Source organism: Cibotium barometz, chromosome 1 (assembly GCF_041138505.1).
Source record: "Cibotium barometz isolate CiBa-2024 chromosome 1, ASM4113850v1, whole genome shotgun sequence".
In the NCBI taxonomy this organism is placed as follows: domain Eukaryota; kingdom Viridiplantae; phylum Streptophyta; class Polypodiopsida; order Cyatheales; family Cibotiaceae; genus Cibotium; species Cibotium barometz.
This window is the reverse complement of record NC_141046.1, coordinates 17,296,811-17,316,217: the sequence shown is the minus strand read 5'-3', so window position 1 is coordinate 17,316,217 and position 19,407 is coordinate 17,296,811. Positions and strand designations below refer to the sequence as shown.

At 44.2% G+C, this 19,407-nt stretch overlaps 1 protein-coding gene across 2 annotated transcripts; it reads right to left on the bottom strand.

Annotated features, from left to right (window-relative positions):
• Nucleotides 1-260: 260 nt before the first annotated feature.
• On the bottom strand, nt 261-12,800 carry LOC147641662 (alpha/beta-Hydrolases superfamily protein). Of its 2 annotated transcripts, none has more exons than XM_086797800.1 (3): nt 12,637-12,800; nt 1,094-1,391; nt 261-1,007 (listed from the first exon to the last, which is right to left on the bottom strand). In XM_086797800.1, the coding sequence occupies exons 1-3, from the start codon at nt 12,770-12,772 to the stop codon at nt 479-481; spliced, it is 963 nt and encodes a 320-aa protein (XP_086653926.1). In that variant the 5' UTR covers nt 12,773-12,800; the 3' UTR covers nt 261-478. The 2 variants fall into 2 exon arrangements, with proteins under 2 accessions (XP_086653926.1, XP_086653987.1); XM_086797861.1 differs by having other exon boundaries at nt 1,094-1,388; nt 12,637-12,798.
• Nucleotides 12,801-19,407: the final 6,607 nt, after the last annotated feature.

Genomic DNA, 19,407 nt, shown 5'->3' with positions numbered 1-19,407 from the left:
TATCCACATATTACCTCGGATTAAACATGCAATCTTCATGCAAGAGGGGCATGGTCCTTTACAATTGCAATATCTATCTCCTAATGCACCCTAAAAGCTTCATAAACATTCTTCATCAATACCTACACTTACACGCCAATGAGATGATAGCTCCCGTGGTGAAGGTGTTTGCCTAGGACCAAGAGGTCTCAGGTTCAAAGTCCCCCTAGGTGCTTCCTCGGTGACATCACACATGGGAGCTAACCAATCGGGCATATATACTGTTTGCAATGCATTCTTCCGGTCCAAAAGCAAGATTAACATAGACATACAAAAGTTGATTCTCCTACCTTAAAGGAACTTGCCCCTTCTCCACATCTTTGCAGGACCATGCAAGTCTTGCATATATAAGAGCAGTACATACAAATGTTCTTAAGGACCTTCGCTCAATCAGATACGCAAATACTTAAGGATGGAGTCAACATACATTTTTACTTTCCTATGCACTCGCTACTACTAACTTCTCATGTAGCCAAGACTTCATGGCTAAGAAGGCATCCTCGGCATCCTCATCTTCATCAGGCGAAGAAGGACAGTGAGCAAAGGCATGGCCACGTCCAGGATAGATTCGAGCTTGGGAGTCCTTAATCTGACTTGCTAAATTTTGGAGCTTGTCCGAAGCACACAGCTCATCCTGGTCGCCAGAAATCAAGAGGATTGGCACATTTATCTGTGTAGCCAATGCTGCATCGAACCTTGTGGGATAGAAGCTCACGGCAGTCGCATATTGCTGTGGGCCATTTCTAGCGAGCACCTCCAGTGTACGGCCTCCTCCAAAACAGAAGCCAATAAGACCCAGCTTCTTTGTGGCATCAGCTGCAGCTATTTCTTCCATCAACCAGTCTGCTGCTGTGTCTATGTCTTTCGCAACTCTCTCTACAGGATGCTGGGCCCGCCAGTCCTCAAGTTCGCTCCTAGGTCTACCCTTAGTCCACGGCATTCCACGAAACAGATCCGGGACAAGAACACTACAATAGGGGACAAAACTCGAGGTCAAGCACTTCTCTGTCTAGGAATACATCCAAAAAGATCTCATGGAGACGGTGAAACATACTTATAGCCAAAACATGAGAGCCGATAAGCAAAGTCTCGGGTATCATTGTTGTTGTAGCCGTAAATATCCGTCAAGAGTAACACCGCAGCACCATTGTTATTCTTCATAGCTTTCACCAAGTAGGCATCAATTGCAGTTTCCCCTTCACCCAATGTCAGCTCAAGCCTGCTTACCAGCTCACAAACATCATCATCAGCCGAATCCATTTTTTCCAACTGACCACTCACAGCCTGCTCGGTCGCGGCTCGGACCACATATAAGCTTTCTTCTCTCCTGAATCTAGTAGCTGCACAGGCTGCTGTCAACAAGAAATTAAGCCACCAAAAAATGCATTATGCAGAAAAAAACACACAAGCATAATATTTTCATGCATTTGGCAAAGACACGAGAAAAAAATGCTTTCATGGGGCCACAGATAATAACATTTCCTTTTCTTTCGTGGAAAAAACCACAAGAACCCATCATATACCAAGCACGACATATTTTAAATCCCACAATCCAAACATCCAGAATGCAACAAAACTTTAAAAGCATCTGCTTTAAAAGCCCATACATGATATTTATGGAATGGCACTGGGATAACAAACACAGGCAACTCTCAGTTTGTCACATGAATAATGTTTCAGATGCACGGAAGCCATTGTGAACCCTATAAGGACATAGTCAATAATCGAGCAGACCAGTAGCCATAGTAGTACGTGCATGTGTGTGATGGGAGATTCCAATGCCTGGACGCAAAGGCCTACAAAATCGTGCAAGCTGGAAACAGAGTGGCCAAGATAGACATCATTTACAGCCATAAAATCGGCATTGAACCAAAGGCACATGTTTGGGCATTGAACCATAAAACTGGTGGTGCTGTTGTATGGTGATTGAGCGAGTATTTCATTATGTTTCTTGCTGTCTAGACTCTATCCATGCTTAAATTTTAATGAATTGAGAGGTCAACAACTACAACAGAGCAAGGTCAACAGCGAGTTTTAGGCATGCTCTCTCTCTCTCTCTCTCTCTCTCTCTCTCTCTCTCTCTCTCATGGCAAGATATCAACTGTCTCATTCAGCTGGACTTCCACATAAGCCGGACACGGGTGTCCCCACCACCTCAGTTTTACACAGCATTTTTTGAGACTTTCACGGGATGGGTTCATTGAGGCAAAGGGTACTAACAGATGCACAAGTCACATGCCATACGGATAGCGATTGGCCAGCTGAGGGTATCTTCTCATTGTCTTAGGGTTGAGCCTGACAGAGCCGAGGGCATCCCACAAGATGCACATTTATGCACTGTATGCACCACTGGGGGGGGGGGGGACGAGGAGCACTATTTATTCAGAAGCCAACCCTACTATGAGATTTTCATTGTCTCTAATTTGGCCCCCTCTCCACGTCATGTAGTATGAGGACCAAAGATGCGTAGGCATGCATTTGCTTGGAGTTTCACCATCACAGAGAGCTCATGCTGAGGCAGCAATCTGGGAGACAACCAATGAGGTGCCTCCCAGACCACCATCACAGATATCTTTGGGTCGTCACAGCAACTGACTATAGTGCCCAACAGGAGCAGAAACACGACCAGCTAGGTCCACGACAGCCTACACGGATGCGTGATACTCTAGCCCAATGTACACAGGTGTCACTAGTGAGTGTGCATGCTCCCTTCACAAAGCCAAATGCCCCCCATCTCAGAGGCCTCATCCCTCCACCCAAAGGCTGCAGATCCAGGATATCCTTGGACAGCTCCGATCACAGAGGGGAGACACTATAGCTTCTTTGCGTTCCATTATGGAGGGGGGTGATATCAATGTATGATCACATATTGTCATCATGTAGCATCATCAATTGGACATTTTAGCTTATGTGGCTAGCTTTACATAATACTTTTTCTTTTCCATGGTTCATTATTCATCATGGATAACCTTTTCGGTCTCATAGACCCTCTGAGTCTTTTGAAGACGTTACTCTCTCTCTCTCTCTCTCTCTCTCTCTCTCTCTCTCAATAAAAACAATAAAAAACCACACATGCAAGCGTGCGGAGATAAAATCTCAGAGATGCTTGCCAATGACATTGATGTGAAACATCAAAGGATGCCCTCCCGCACCAGCTCTATTTTGGCTTTGCATTACCAGACTCACACCCATGGTGCCATAACTATGCTAGGCAAGAAAACATATACAGGCCATGCATTGGGTTGACCCTCGTCTTCGTCATCACCAATGTAATAGCATGGGTATATGTTTGCGTATTTCTTACAGCCGCCTAAAGGGTAAATTTAGAGATAAAAGTGGGGCTGTTTGGTGCAGATTTGGTAGCCCTATAGGCACCCGGAGGTGCCCACCAATGGTTGGGACAAGTATTGGCACAATATGAACACATTTTAAAGGTATTTTATGACATGAAAAGAGCTGGCCGACCTGAATCCGTCTTGCCATCAAATGCAGGTCAAGGGTCATTCATGAGCATTTAACGATAGGGGATGCAGAGCCAAGACCAAGGGTAAGAGAGCCAAGACTAAGGGCATGCAGCTAGAACATTTGATCAGAGTACACCTCCATATTAGCATTTTTTGTTAACGCACAGAGGAGAGCAGTAAGCATTAGTTTATGTATACCATCAAAAAACTCAGTGGCCATACCATGTTCAAAATGCAATCTTAGACACATTCTCGGGTTTTATATTATCTGATGATCTGAGATTAATCTTCATGAAATATTTTGCACCTTAAAATGATCAACTAGGTTATCCATCCTTTGTAAAAGATACTTGTTCTTGATGGTGAGATTGTTTAACCCTTCGTAATCAACACACAATTCTTTCTTCTCTGATAGATGGGTGCCACCTGTGGAGACACAATTCTTTCTTCTTTGATAGATGGGTGCCACCTGTGGAGACTTACTCGATTGAACAAAGCCCTTACTGAGATACTCCTGTAATTGCCGAGCAATCTCGTCCTCTTCCCTTGATACGGTTGCCAAGAGATGGGATGGCTATTAGACAACTCAATTCCATGGTCTACAGTCCTCGTAGGAGGAATACCATTGGGCACTCACTAGGAAACACATCACAATACTCATGTAAAATTTGATCCAAAAGTTCTTGTTCCTTGGTTATTTCATTAGAAGCAACAAAATTCTGTTCACTAGCAAATGATCCCAAAGAAATTTCAGAATTGAAAAGATAATTGAAACAACACAGCGAAGATCAAAACGAGTTTCATACATTTCCTCAATTGAAGCTTGAGTCACAAATGCATCTGATAATTGAAGAGGGACATAACCTTGGACTCGAAACTAGTTAGACCGTTTTGTCTTGCCACACATTACGGTGGTGAGGACAATCCCACTCGTGTCTACAATTGTAACCTTGGACTCGAAACTAGTTGGACCGTTTTGTCTTGCCACACATTACGGTGGTGAGGACAATCCCACTGGTGTCTACAATTGTGGAGAGTTTTAGACGCTCCACCAAACAATCCCGCACAATTCCGTTCACAAGCAAATGATCCCAAAGAAATTTCAGAGTTTAAAAGATAATTGAAACAACACAACGATTTATATTCAAGATCAAAAAGAGTTTCATACATTTCCTCAATCGAAGCTTGAGTCACAAATGCATCTGATAATCGATGAGGGACATAACCTTGGACTCGAAACTAGTTAGACCGTTTTTTCTTGCCACGCATTACAGGGGTGAGGACAATCCCACTGGTGTCTGCAATTGTGGAGAGTTTTAGACGCTCCACCAAACAATCCTGCACAATGTCCTCGGAAGCACCTCCATCAAAGAGAATGGACACCGGATTCCCATGGAGGATACCACAGCACATAACTGTATCATGCCATCCAAGAACTACAGAAAGCTGACTAGAACGGGTCAGACATAAGGATGCCACAAAACTTGAGGTAGAGGGAGCTGTAGAAGCTGAAATTCTGGGCCGGAGGTGCAACTATAGCTGTGACCCGGTCTTTTGCTTTTCCTTGCCTTTACCATCCTGTTTTAGCTTCTTTTTTGGGCAATTCTTGCCAATATGCTCCGTACTTTCACAGTAGAAGCATTGTCCAGCTGCCTACTTAGCCCAACGCTCATGAGGGGTGAGCTTTAGAGACTCTCCCCCACTAGGCTTTTCCCTTGCCATCAGAAGGCTTGGGCCCCTTGGCTTTGTCCTTGCATTGCTACTGCTGCTATTGAGAGTTCTTGGGCTTGGGAGCCTCTCGGGCTGCTAAAGTGGTGGCCAAATTGAAGGCCTTTTCCAGACTTCAAGGCTCAAGTGCCGTGACGTCAGACTGCAAAGGAAAACGAAGACCATCCATGAACCGCTACACTTGCTCCGACCGTCGAACGGTCCAGGGAAGCATATAAGTTTCCAGAAGCGGGAGAGGTAATCCAAAATCTTCTCTCCAAAAAGCTGTTGCACGCGATCCCATTGCCGCTTTAAGCCGAACCAGAAGGAACTGGCGAAGGACTGCAGTACAACAATCTTCCCAGTTACGGATAGTGTGATGGCAAACATAGTCTTCCCACCAGAGAAGAGTACCACAAGAAAAAGCTGTGTGAACCGAGTGAAGTTGGAACATATCCGAACCACCTGCTGCTGCGAGCGCAGCTGACATCTACCGTACCCAATTGGTGACACTTCACCATCCATCTTACCAGAAAACTTAGGGGGTTTGATCAACTTGAGCAGCCAAGTGCACTCATCCCAAGTCATAACATTTCTACTCCGCCCGAAGCCGAAGGGTGCTGTTGTCGATGAGAGGAGCTTCGCGAAGGGGAAGAACTACAGAAAGAGGAAGTCGACGAGCTGTTGCTACTGAAATGACTGTCAGGAGGGCTGGAAGCCAAGCTAAACAATCGCTTCCCGAGAGAGCGTGAACGGCACTTGTCATGACCCTGTGTTTTTCTCTAGACAGTATGCAGGTGTGCACGGGGACATGGTGGACACACGGTTCTTTTTATTTAACCCATGTGGAAAAGGGGTTTAAAACCTTTAAAAATAAACCAATACCCTTTATGGAGGGATCGTGGCCCATAAGCTATTTTTGGGGGAGACCCTTTTTATGGAGAGAGAGTCGGGCTGCAACTTACGTGTGCGTGCTTTCTCTCTCTGGGAAGGGCTGGCTGCAGTACACACACAGGAGCTTTAGCTTGTGGGAAGACTCATGCGCTTCAATCTTGGGGAAAAAGTCGGGCAGCTGCAGAGGGGCTCTATCTCTCGCTCCTTGGAAAGCTAGAGGTTTGGGCTGCAGGAAACGCAGGGCTGTCCATGGCTTTGGGAAGGAGGTCGGGCTGCAGCACGTGTACTTTCCTCTCTTGGCTATTGGCGAGCTGCAGACAGTTGTAGGAGGGAGGCGCAAGACTGCACCTTCTCTCTCTCTCTCTTGTGGAAGGCTGCGCAGGACTTCTCTCTCTCTCTTCGTGGGCAGCTGCAGCTAGGAAGAGGCGTTTTTAACTTTTTGAGGACTGTCAGGGCTGAACTGTGTTTTCTCTCTTTTGGAAGGAGGGTGGCCAGACTACAGGTAGTGCACAAAGATGAACAGGCTTTTCTCTCTCTCTCTCTCTCTCTCTCTCTCTCTCTCTCTCTCTTGTTTGGAAGAGGGGCGGGCAGAACTGCAGGAGGACCAGAAGACTGTTTTGAGACGGTTTATGGGCTGTTTTTGGTTGGCTGCAAATTCAGCTATGTGCCTGGGTTTCCGGCTCCAAGTACAGGTCACTTGATGTGTTTCTTGGCATGGGTGTGATGCAAGCTCGCAAGCTCGCATGCTCATGGAGCAGATTGTTTTCTTCCTGCTGAAAAGGAACAGAGGGACCTACAGTTATGGGCATCTCTATGTTCCTAGATGTTTCATGAGGGAACAGGTAACTAGATGTATGCCGTTGTTGGCACTGTTGTTGAATGGTGCTGTGAATGGTTCTGTATGGAAACAGGACAAAGGTTTCAAGGGAAAACAGGCCTAAGAGTTTCATGTGGAAACAGGTCGTAGGTTTCTTGAGGAAAAATGTTTTTGGTTTGGCTAGGAGATAGGTCACATGCAGGCAGAGGGTATAGGAATGGACACATGTTTGGTACAGCCTTGCTGCTGATTGGACGGGTTCGAGAATCCATGACTGAGATGGATAGTACCCATGGAAGGCAGAGAGGGTTGGTACAAGTGTGTCGACTGTATGGTATGCTCTGCTGTGATGCGAGTTCTCTTTTGGAGAATAGTTTGGAGTCTTTGTTGTGATGCAGGAGCACTGGATGTGTCAGGGCGTGATGCTGTTCATAGGGTGAGAGGCTTTGGATGGTTGTAGCAGCCCTGATCATGGGAGAAAGCTTCTGTATGCAGGACTCAATGTGAAAGAGTCTTTTGATGTGAACAATAGCTGGAATTGTTTGTGAATGCTGAGTGGACAAGAAGCCATGATGCAGGGCCTTTGCAGGCTTCAGGATTTCTATTGTGACGGCTGAGCTTCCAGCCTTATTGTAATCAAAGCTCTCTTATAATCAATTAAAGAAATACTGCAAGGGGCTGTCAGAATATGCAGCGGAGATGATGACAAAATCTGAGAACACGAGCAAGTGCACTGCAGGAAAATACAGCAATGGAGAAGGAGAGAGAGAGGCATGTAACTCTGCTCTATATACACAAGAAAATTCCGAAAATATGATACAACAAGTGGGGGGCCATGGGGCCATTTTATATGGCCCCATATATGTGAAGTCGGCCAGCATTAAGGACAGCCGACAGCCTCACAACTAGGCCAGCTGCAGTCGGCCAGCCCCAGATGGTCCACGACTTGATTAGCATCAGTCGGCCAGCAGTAGAGAGAAGAAGGACCAACCGGCAAACACCTGGACCACTCAAGACAGCCTCCCACACCTAAAAAATAGGGAAAAATATGGAGAGTGGGAAAAAATGAGAAAACACCTAATCTGGGTGGGCACACCCACAACAGAGGCCTGAGTGTAACTGTATAGACAGAAATGACTTCTAACACCCCTCTCAGCTCTTGGATGTGGAACCAACCCCAGGGAGCTGGAGTGCCGCCGGAGCATAGCCTGAGGGAGAGACTTCGTGAAGAGGTCCGCCGCATTGTCCTCCGCCGCCGTCGAACATTAAAGTAGCAAGATGTCACCAGCCAAGATCTTCTCACGTACGAAGTGATATTGTATCTCTATATGCTTGGTCCGGGCATGGAAGACTGGGTTCCGAGCAATAGCTATACAGCTCTAGTTATCACACTGGATGACTGTGGGCTCCTTCTGTGGAAACCCAATCTCGCCAAGCAACCTCTGCAGCCACACAACCTCGCAAGCAGCACCACAAGCAGCCCGGTACTCTGCATCTATCGATGATAAGGCAATAGTTAGCTGCCTCTTACTACTCCAAGAAATTGCTCCTGAGCCAGGGGTAAAACTGTAACCTGAAGTAGATCTCCTCGTGTCTGGATCTCCTCCCCCAATCTGAATCACTCCAACCTTGGAGTCGAACTCCATCCATCAATCCCCCTCCTGTGTAGAAGAGTCCAAGATCCTTCGTACCCTACACATACCACAAGATCCGCAATCCTGCGTCCCAATGAGACTTCAACAGTGTCTGCATGAATGAGCTCAACAGCCCCACAGAAAAGCTCAAGTCCAATCTGGTGTTCAGCAACCAGATCAATGAACCAACCAGCGTCTCATATACTGCAGGCTGCTCAACATACACCTCCTCCTGCAGGTCACCATTAAGAAACGCAGATTTGACATCCATCTGATACACTTCTCAGCCATCTCAAGTAAATCTGCCATTGCGGGGATATAACTGAAAAGGGTGGGTGGGTGGGAAAAAAGAAGAACTTAAACCTGCAACAAGTGGCTGTCCAGCAAATCAGCCCGCCTTCCTCTTGCTTCTCCTCGTCCCGAACAGTCCAAAACAGTCCACCAATCAGCAACAAAACAGCCCCCCTCTTGCTCACACAATTCCCAAGATCTATCAAGAGCCTAGAGCTCTGATACCATGTTAGAATATGCAGCGGAGATGATGACAAAATAACACAAGAGCAAATGCACTGCAAAAAAATACAGCAATGGAGAAGGAGAGAGAGAGGCATGTAACTCTGCTCTATATACACAAGAAAATTTTGAAAATATGATACAACAAGTGGGGGGACATGGGGCCATTTTATATGGCCCCATATATGTGCAATCGGCCAGCATTAAGGACAGCTAACAGCCTCACCACCAGGCCAGCTGCAGTCGGCCAGCCCTAGACGGTCCACGACCTGATCAACATCAGTCGGCTAGTAGCAGAGAGAAGCAGGACCAACTAGCAAACACCTGGACCACTCAGGACAGCCTCCCACGCCTAAAAAATAGGAAAAAATATGGAGAGTGGGGAAAAATGAGAAAACACCTAATCCGGGCAGGCACACCCACAACAGAGGCCCTGGTGTAACTGTATAGACAGGAGATGACTTCTAACAGGGGCGCCACTGCGTTTTGGGGCCAATCGGTGTCCGTGTACTATTTGCAAGAGCACTCTAGCTCCCTCTCTTTGTTTTCCTTTTCTTGGTCCTCAAAGGTGTTGAAGTGTTTTGTGTGCAAGTTTGTTTTTGCACCGCCCTTTGGTTTTTTCTGAAGACCGAGGCCGGTTTACAGCACTAACTTGCCGAAAAAGGAGTCGTCGGGTCCCGATGCCGGTGCCGTTCGGACGGACGCGAGCTAGCCCTAGACGAGGGCGGGGATAAGATCACGAACGGGGTACCGGGAGTCCGATCCACAGCCAGAATGTTCGGAACCGGCAACCGCTGTCTGGACTCCAATTGCGCCATTCCGGCTGTAAGGTCGGCCATAGCCATCCGCATGGCACACATGATACCTACCAAAAGCTCCGCCATTTCCTCTACAGAAGCCATGGTACCGGTCAAAGTTGAAGAAGACACCGAAGATTCCTCCGCCAAGCTTGACTGCGCCCAAGGGAAGCAAAAATCCAAGGCACTGTTTGTCTTCAACAAGCTCGGTTGCCAGCAAGTTCAAATGCCTGGCTTGCTGGGTCAAAGTGGGAACCGGTGCGTGAAGTGATGAAGATGGGAGCGCACTTGATGCGCGATGAAGTTAGGGTTTTGGGTGTGGCTATTGGTTGATGAATCAACCACTAGTCCAGGGATGACCCAATACAGCACTAGCCGAAAACGCAGCTGTAGAGAAGAGAGTTCCGAACTGAATTCCGCTTGCCCAAACCTATGGGCCCTTGAAAAAAATCCGGCTGGTTCTCTAGGCTCTGATACCAACTATAAAGACTTTGCCCTCGAGTGTCTGCACAGAGAAGGAATGTTGCACAACGGAATTGAAGACACAACCAAGAATCCTTATTTACAAACACCTGTTACAAGTGGCCCCAAGAGCTCAAGCTCAACACCGGGAATGGTAACCAAGTACTAGTGCCGGAGAATCGCCCCAAACGCACCACTCACACACACAGATTCACCAGAGTGTCGCTTTGCTCAGAAAACGCTGAGAGGAAGCGAGCCCCAAGGTCCTCCTTATATGGGGGGAAGGCTGGTTGGCTGGTCGGATGGCACTGGTCAGATGCCATGCCAGCTGCCGCTGCCAGAATGGTAGTTCGTCTGATGGACTACCTGCAGGTGTATCCCATTCATAGACCCACACTATTTCACGCTTGCTGAATTCTGCACTCTCTCTAGGCTTTGGTCATGTTGATTCTATAGAGGAACATCATGCTACGGCAGCTATGGCTATGGACTCTTTTGGTGGGCAGCCAATACATCTACCTACCATACCGGAGGTCACAGCTGAAGGCTCCACTTAGCCCATGGATACACTGCAGGGAAATCAAGCACACTTGTCTCCTATTGTGCAGGTTCCACTTCAGCATATGAGACATCCCATCTAGGGAGCGGTATGAAGTATTGATCCAAATCATTTTCCTGCTTTTACTTCATAAGTTCAACCATTACAACAATATATGTGCTTTATGTAACCTCCTCTGCCTCTCAGACAGTCATCACCTACTCCTCATCCCCCTGAATCTCCTCCTCCTCTTGTGACTTCACTGTACTCCACAGTTCTTGATATGCAGAGACAGTTAAAGGAGTTGCGCTCCCAAACTCCCCAAGTTGCACCTGGTAAACTCCCCACACAGATCTCTATCCCTTCTTGGGAGAGCGGAAAGAGTTTGAGGAACTTTACATTGAAGCTAGCTTTTTTTGATATGTATGGATACATTGATGATCCAACGTATCAGTCAGATACAGCTGTCATGCTCACCAACCCATCATCATTCATAGCCCAAGGATATGACTGCCATCAACTATTGTCACCATCCAACCTGCATGCAGTTTCACCTTCTCTCAACTTTGCCACCATCGGAACAACCTAGCATTGTTGCTTGCACAAACTTCAGCATTGTCAGCTGCTGTGCCATATAAGCCGTTGAAGTTGTCATGAATCCCAGGTTTCCGTGTTGTCATCATTTTAACCTATGTTCTCTGGTTCTGCTACAGTTACCATGTGTCTATCACTGCATTCCTAGGGTTATTAACCTTAGTCCCCTTTTCTTGTCTAAACAAGCAGCCCGTAATAACTCTCTCTCTCTCTCTCTCTCAGAGAGTAGGAGAGCGAGATTCAATGACGACCCAGTAAAATATGGGTAGAAGAGAAAAGCTGGACTCTGAAAGTAGTTGCAAAACGCCATAAACTATCACTACACAACAGCATGCCTCAGACAAAAGTGAGAAGTCATCAAAAGCACGTGAGCCTGAATCGAGTAGAGACTGTGCTGGCATCGGCGAAGATGGCCTAGCTCAAACAGTTGTATATGGTGAGATTCTTGAACAGATTGCATTGAATACTACGGATACAGGAGGCAGCCTCTGACCTGAAGAACATGATGCTCATCCTTGACCTGAATTTAAGAAGGTTCAATACCAAAATACCGATCCTCAGCTGTTGTCTTCAAAGTGATTTTAAGTGATGGCGCTCATGCCCATGGGGCAGAGTGGCAACCATCCATAATTATCACGTGTAGAATCTAGGTTAAGGATGAGGGAAAACCTCACTCTTTGACTGGATTGCATCGTGGCTATGTAAAAGGCCATTTTCCTTGATTTCTGATATTAGTGGGAGGATTTGTCATTGCCAATTTGACTCACTACTCGGAAAAAGACAGAATCGGCTATAGTTTTGAGAGGCCTTTGATAGGAGGTTATAATTATGCATTTTACAAGAACGGGATTCTATGAATGAGAAGAAGATAAAGGTCTGCGCTCTACGGAGATTAAGCTTCTGCTACATTAAGATTGAGAAAACCCAATTTCAATCCCAGAAGCTTGTTCTTTTAACAAAGGGAGAAAAACCATTTTCGTCTGCAGGCCTGCAAAATTCAACTTTTCCTTTTCTTTTTTCATTTCAACAAATGAGAAGATAAATATTAAATTTCAATTGCAAGCATCCTAATCCAAAGGGTTTTCTACACGACGACCAGAGTAATTTTCTTAATGTTATTTCAATTTTTTTTAATTTACTTTATATTTACGCCATGGATTGTTGGGAAAGGGCTTACTTGGAGAAAAATCGAGGCGAAGGCTGGTGGGAAGATGGCGAGCAGCTGCAGCTGAGAGAGAGGGATGCCCAGATGATGAAGAGCGCACGACGCCCACAAAATCCAGAGAAGGGCGAATTGTGAAGGAGCTGGCCATTGAAGTGGGGGATACAGGCTACAGCAACGCTGTAAAAGCATATTTGTAAGAGATATCTTGTAGTATCCACTCATCCTAATGGCTTGCTGCCACGTGTAATATCTGCCACATCAGCGTGTCACACATCCATCTTTCACATTGCACTATAAACCCCCAAGAAGGGTGTTGTCTACTCTCTCTCTATTTTATACAATTTCAATCGCTTGTGCAAATCTTGCTTTTCTACTCTCTCTCTCTCTCTCTCTCTCTCTCTCTCTCTCGTGGCTATCTTTTGCGGAGTACATACATATGTCAATCTGACAGCTCTGCTAACTACAATGGTGGGATTTTGGCCCACGTGATGATTTAGCTTTTATCATTATGGCCATTTATGGGAAACGAATATTTTCTAGATTTCCCCTATCAGACCAAGGAACGTGCATTTCTACTTGCAAATGTGCACTCGCGGGCTCTATCTCATACGTAGGCAAAGCAGAGAGCTAGGTTATTTTCACAGTTTTGGCCAAAAATCTAGGTCTATCTCCTCTAATCCCTACTTAATGATGCATTTTTTGGGTTTTGGATTTGATAAGTTGATTAATGCACTCTTAATCTATCTAATGACATGCTCAATATACAACCTAATGGTGTTTCTACAAGGTTTAGTGGTGAGATTAATGCCTAGAATGAACCAAAACTTAAAAACTTCGCGAATGTAAGAAGAAAGAGCTTGAATCAAAGGAAATTGAAGATAATTCTTACTTGTATACATGCAACTTGAGCTTGAAGGGTTGTTCCATACTACATTGCACCAAGATAATTAATTAAACAACAAAACATGAGCTAAGCAATACCAACCGATGGATTTGCATTCAACTGGGCTATGTCAATACTGCAATTGCAAAGTATAGCAAGGGAGTCCTATGCTGGGGTGCTTCCCCACTAGCACCAAAGACGTTCATCAATTTGGGACATCAATTCAGGAACACTTGAGCCTTGCATGAGGGAGAGAAGAAGATAAAGAATGTAAGGTTCTTACCAGCTTGCATCTCTAGCCACTCTTGGTAGAGCAATCCTCTCTTGAGGTGGAGAGCTAGTGGTCGCTCCTAACCTTTCCTTCCTCATTATCGCCACACAAGGAAGCCTTGCAAATGGGTGGGGAGCAAAGAGGTAGAGAGCTATGGAAAGCTCAACCTCTACCTCAATGCCTTGATGTGAGTGACAGCATGGGGGAGAAGGGAAGAGAAGGAGAGAGGGAGAAGAGAGCTAGCATCATCGCACTATCACTCACACACACAATCCTCAAGAAAGCATACATCAAAGGAAAGAGAGCACACAAGCAAGCATTAATCACAAGACCAAGAAAGACTCAAACTCAATTGTGAGAATGGAATTACGTCTTTTCTCATTAGTCACAACGTCTTATATACAAGACTCATATTTACAATGCCCGACCACCCAAGTAATGTCCTATGAGGCCCAAATGTTATGAGAATATATTTTAAGCTCTCTTAAAAATATTATTATACCGTCTTAGATAATTTAAGGATGCTTGGATTGCCTTTGCATCATGCCAAGGCATGTTAATATCATGGGTGATGCCATTATATATAAATATTAATACGTTTGGTATACATTGATGTATGATTCGGGCCTCCAATGTTTGTTACAGTTGGTTTGTATGGAAGGGTGATTCTTGGGTTACTTATGCCTGGCAAACATGTGTGGGGTGATGGTTTGTATATTTTGTTTACCAATTTATTGTTGGTTATTTTTAGGTGAAGAGGATTCAGAAGATTGAGGAGAATACGCACAATATTATTTGTTGGCACACATTTTTGTAAATAAACATGTGCAAAACATTTTGATTTATTTTGAAAGCTTTGATTTATCAATCTTAGACTTAAAATTTAATACTTTTGTAAAGCATGATGTGCTTTAACCCTAGCCTCAATTTATGGACACTCTATTTTGAGCATAAGAGAGTGCCATGCAAGTAAAAGGGGAAAACCATTCTTCGAGCGAATTTTTTCGAGCAAAGGGAAAAGCCGTGTAAAACCCGCCAAACAACCTCCAAAAAGAAGGAAATAGGTACACTTTCTAAACATGCACATACAAGTATAACACTATAGTTGACATATAAGTTAGAGCATTTAATCAAACAAATGACACCAGCCCCATCACCTAGAAAAAAAACATGAAAACATTGGTTTCCTCGTATGCCATCAAAACTCAGCCAGAGTGAACCTAAGTTTAGGTTTTTTAGTGCTATTCAAAGCTAATTTTTTTATTTCCACAAGGGTATAAGCATACCTTTAATATTGAGCTCACCACAAGAAACTTCACCACAACCCAATAAAAGCATTCTTTAAGCCACATGCGAGAAAATCTTTTCAAACGAGGTAGATTTCTTTTACGGGCCATGGTTCAGACAAGGCAAATTTTCAGGTTATTAACTTTTATGGCTATTATCCAAAGCTATGTAGTGAGGTATTTACTGGTGGGATCATATTAGTTTGACCCACGTTCTGGTGACTTAATTCCAGTAGAGAGTGTTAATATTGATGGATTTTTCTTGCATCTTAATTACCTTAACACAGTGGTGGGCTAAGTTCGAACTTAAAGTCTCTCAGTCTGTCAAATAGTAGAAGGGAGGATACATCAAATTTGGTGGCACATTAGACATGTTCAGAGAGAGATCAACTGATTGATCAGGATCTACCTATGATAATACCGAAGGTTATCTTTGGTATATTAACCCAAGTTTCGCTTGAGAATTAGAACTTAAAGATGTAGTTTTAGGTATAGTCCTAGAAAGAATTGACCTGCTATATAGCTAATTTCATAGTTATGCATTTGGCAGAGGATATAACACAATAGGAGAGTTATATCATGGGTGTTCTAACTTGGACACTCTCTTGATAGAAATACTTTCACATGACATTTATAATGAGAGTGTTCAAATATGTGATAGTTATGTGGTTCTTAGAGAGGGAATGTATATGTATCCCTTAGGGCACGAGGATTTACTCAATCCTAATAGGATAGGTAATTTGATTAGCTACAACAATTGCATTTGTCATAGCCAATCAAATTATATCATGAGTGTTCTGGCTTGGACACTCCCTTGATAGGAACACTTTCAGAGGACCTTTATAACATGACATTTAGATTGTATAGCCATCATCAATAAACAAGTGGCGCTTGTGTGGCAATGCTCCTCATTGTCCATCTCAAATTGTGGATCTTCAACCATGGATCTTGCCATCGCTTCGGCATACTCTAGCAATTAACTTTCCATGATGGAAGTAAAAATAAAAACAAGTTTTTAGGCATTACAAACAATTATGTACATCCCAAACATAATACCACAGAACCTCGTATTCATGTTCCATCAACCATAATTCATTAGAACTACGTTTCACTATCACTACATCTATAACAATGACTAGCATCTTGGCTTCATGACGAAGACTATAGCAACACAACTATATTGTGTTATTTTCCATTCGATGAACCAAAAGACACAAGAATCCATAACCAAAACCACAGTAAACATGTAAGACCATCGCTACTAAAACCATAGCAATCAAAAGACATAGGAATCCTAACCAACTATTATCAAAAACACAAATGACTAGTCACCACTATTAGTATGAGGAAGGTGTAGATGCTCACTAGCCGTACGAGTTTTCTCCCACACATGCATTAATCTCATCATAGCAGTGTATGAACTGCTAGCATCCTCATGCTAGCAGTGTATGAACTGCTAGCATCCTCATGTTTTCCTCGCTTCCTAGAATGTAATAAGGGCTGAACGTATGAAGACAATAGTCTATCATCCTTGGCCATCAATGCACACACACGTCCTCTCTTCAAACATGCCTTAAGACCACATCCTAACTCAAGGCAAATATCATTGCAGTGGAAAAATAACTAAACAAAGCATGCCATAAATGTGATGCTCCTCTCCAAGCCACCATGCCACTCCTCCCTACTAGTAGGCTTTCTATCTCGTGACACCTATGGCAAATGGTGGTAAGCCACTGACTCCAAAGGTTGTATATGTAGAGCCTCAAATTATGGTGAACTCAAAAAGAAAAACATAAGAAGCACTATCCCTTGTCGACGCACTACAAAGAGCATAGAGGAAGTTCGAAGACATCTCCCATCATACTCTGTTATCCCTAATCAAAGCAAGGGGGGATTATTGTGTGTGAAACCAGTATAGGTCATGGTTCACTAACTCCTAGAGTTACCTTGGCCCTTGAGTCTAAGGTGGAGACAAGCTACATGAACCTCTAAGCTATGCTAGGATAAGCTGTTATGGCTCACCCTAACCCCCCTTGAAACACATCCAATAAGAGATTACCTGGTGAACCACAACTGTTGTGAGGATCTTTCCAATGGGCAAGCTCGTAAATAACCCTTGAGGTCTCCAAGCTCTACAACTCCTTGAGAAGCAATTCTGCTGCACCTCCGTGAGCATTATAACACCACCGCATTACACTACATGTACTTGTCCCTCCTCTCACCTCACATCACTCACACACACTCACTAGCATGTATTAGAGAGAGAGAGAGAGAGAGAGAGAGAGAGAGAGAGAGAGAGATTAGCAAGAGGATTAGCAAGAGCAAGAATCAATTGCACAATGGGAGAGTATATTGTATTATAAAAGATATTCACTTATATACATGGCCATAAGTGTTCACACTCACTTAAACTGTTGCATGAAAGATAAATTTTTATATCAAAAGTATTACTTCTATTATTTGGCCATAAGTGTTCACACTCACTTAAACTGTGGTGTGGCTGACCGAGCACTTTAGGCTCATAAGAGGCCTAATGTTATTATAATGGCTACTCTCATAATATATCCATGAAGTACATCACTTATTAGGACTTCATCCTAACTTACTACCACATGCTCTTGAAGTGGCAATTGCCATAAGTATTCCGTCACACGATTACAAGCGCCCGTCCAAGTTGTAGCTTTGGACACCATTGCTTCATATCTTAAATGTATGACCTTTTGGTGTATCTACCTTGACTACTTGATGTAAGATAATGGTAGTATCTCTTGTTAACCCTAGGACTGGGTTAACAAGAGATACTTTTCTTGATGTGCTCCTTAGTCTCCGTATTGCTTCTTGAATTTGTTTTGCTGAAATGATGTCGAGGCAGAGGGAAGACTACTAATTGTTTGCTTGAACAGACAAGCTCTTATGTTGGTACACTGAATGCACGAGAGTGGTTGAGTGATTTGCTTGCTGTTTCTTGGGCCTCCATTCTTGTCGAACTATAGGTGAAGTTGGGGTTGAGGCCGGAGGTGAGGATTTCTTCACATTGTTCTTTTTTAGGAACCATATGATGAAATTACCATCATAGTATCCTGGTTGTTGAAGTACATGCACACACACCAATCTTTGAGACGAACATTATAATTTGGTTGCCGATGTTCTTGGTGTTGATGCTTTTTTCTTTGTGTGCAAGCTTAGGGGACTTTGTTATACGCTTAGGGACCCAAGCTTTGGTATTTCTTTGGTAGTATCCTTGTGCTTGCAGTAGTGTTTTTGGTACCCACACTTGTTGCATTAGTGGAGTTCTTTGAGGAACTCGCATAGGCTTTTGTGATGGTGTTGTGGAGTACTCTTCTTCTTCCTTGTCTTTCGAGTGCTTCGTTGAGTCGAGGCACCCAAATTTGATTGGCACCTTCATAGTAGCCTTAAGCTACAAGTAGCTGCTTCTCCACCCACATTTTGATACTATTAAGATATCGTAATTGTGTGGGAGTCTTGGTAAAGTTTTCTTTAGGGTTGATGTGGAAGGTTTGGGGCCTTCCTTGACTTTGGCTAGTGCTGAGGCTGCGGGTTTGAGACTCATGGGCATTGTTGATGACGTGGCTAGAGTCTCTTATGGAGTGGCTGTCGATGAACGAGGCCTTTGAGCATGTGGTTGTCTCCTTTGGTGAGGTTTGTCGATGAAGATGCATAGGCTCCGGGGTCTTTCCTTTGAGTTCCTTGTTAGAGATAGATGGTTTGGCTGTGGGAACTTCTTCAAGAATAGATGTTGATTGCGAGGTTTTGGCATTGAACTTTGTAGGTGAGGATGGGGTTGAAGGAGTAGAGACTTTATTGCAGCTGGTTATTGACGCAGATGGTAGGTCATTGTGTAGAGGGGCTTTTGTGGAAGAGGCTTGTATCCTTTGCGTTAAGCATCATAGATACCCATTAAAGTTGGATCCTCTTCCTGGCAGTATGTTATTGTCAACTTTTTGTCATTGACCATCATGAGTGATGACTCTATCGCTATAGCAAAGCACAGTGGTGCTTGGGCAGCCAATAGTCCATATATGCCCCAAGATTAAATCTGCTTCCAATACATACTCAACCACAAAAAACTTGCAAGCGAGGGGATTAGTTTTAATATACATTGTATGACATGGCATGTTCAAGTCTTGTGTAAAGGTAATCCTTTCAGGATGTGCCGTGAGTGTTGGTTGACCTAAAAAATCCCATAGCTCGAGGGTCATGAGATTGTGTTCTCATGTTGGTGGATAAAGCTGTGCTTGAGCTCTGGTGATTTTATTTGCAATTTTCAATCCAACCAAAATCCTAGGGATCTTTTCAGTAAGATATGTTGGAAGTTCCAGCTC

Excerpts from the sequence above, each read along its gene's own strand:
- LOC147641662 (XM_086797800.1), bottom strand. The coding sequence starts at position 12,772 with ATGGCCAGCTCCTTCACAATTCGCCCTTCTCTGGATTTTGTGGGCGTC. Across the intron at positions 1,392-12,636 it reads TCGCCTCGATTTTTCTCCAA|CAGCCTGTGCAGCTACTAGA; the intron begins GTAAGCCCTTTC and ends TCTTGTTGACAG. Across the intron at positions 1,008-1,093 it reads CTCTCATGTTTTGGCTATAA|TGTTCTTGTCCCGGATCTGT; the intron begins GTATGTTTCACC and ends CCCCTATTGTAG.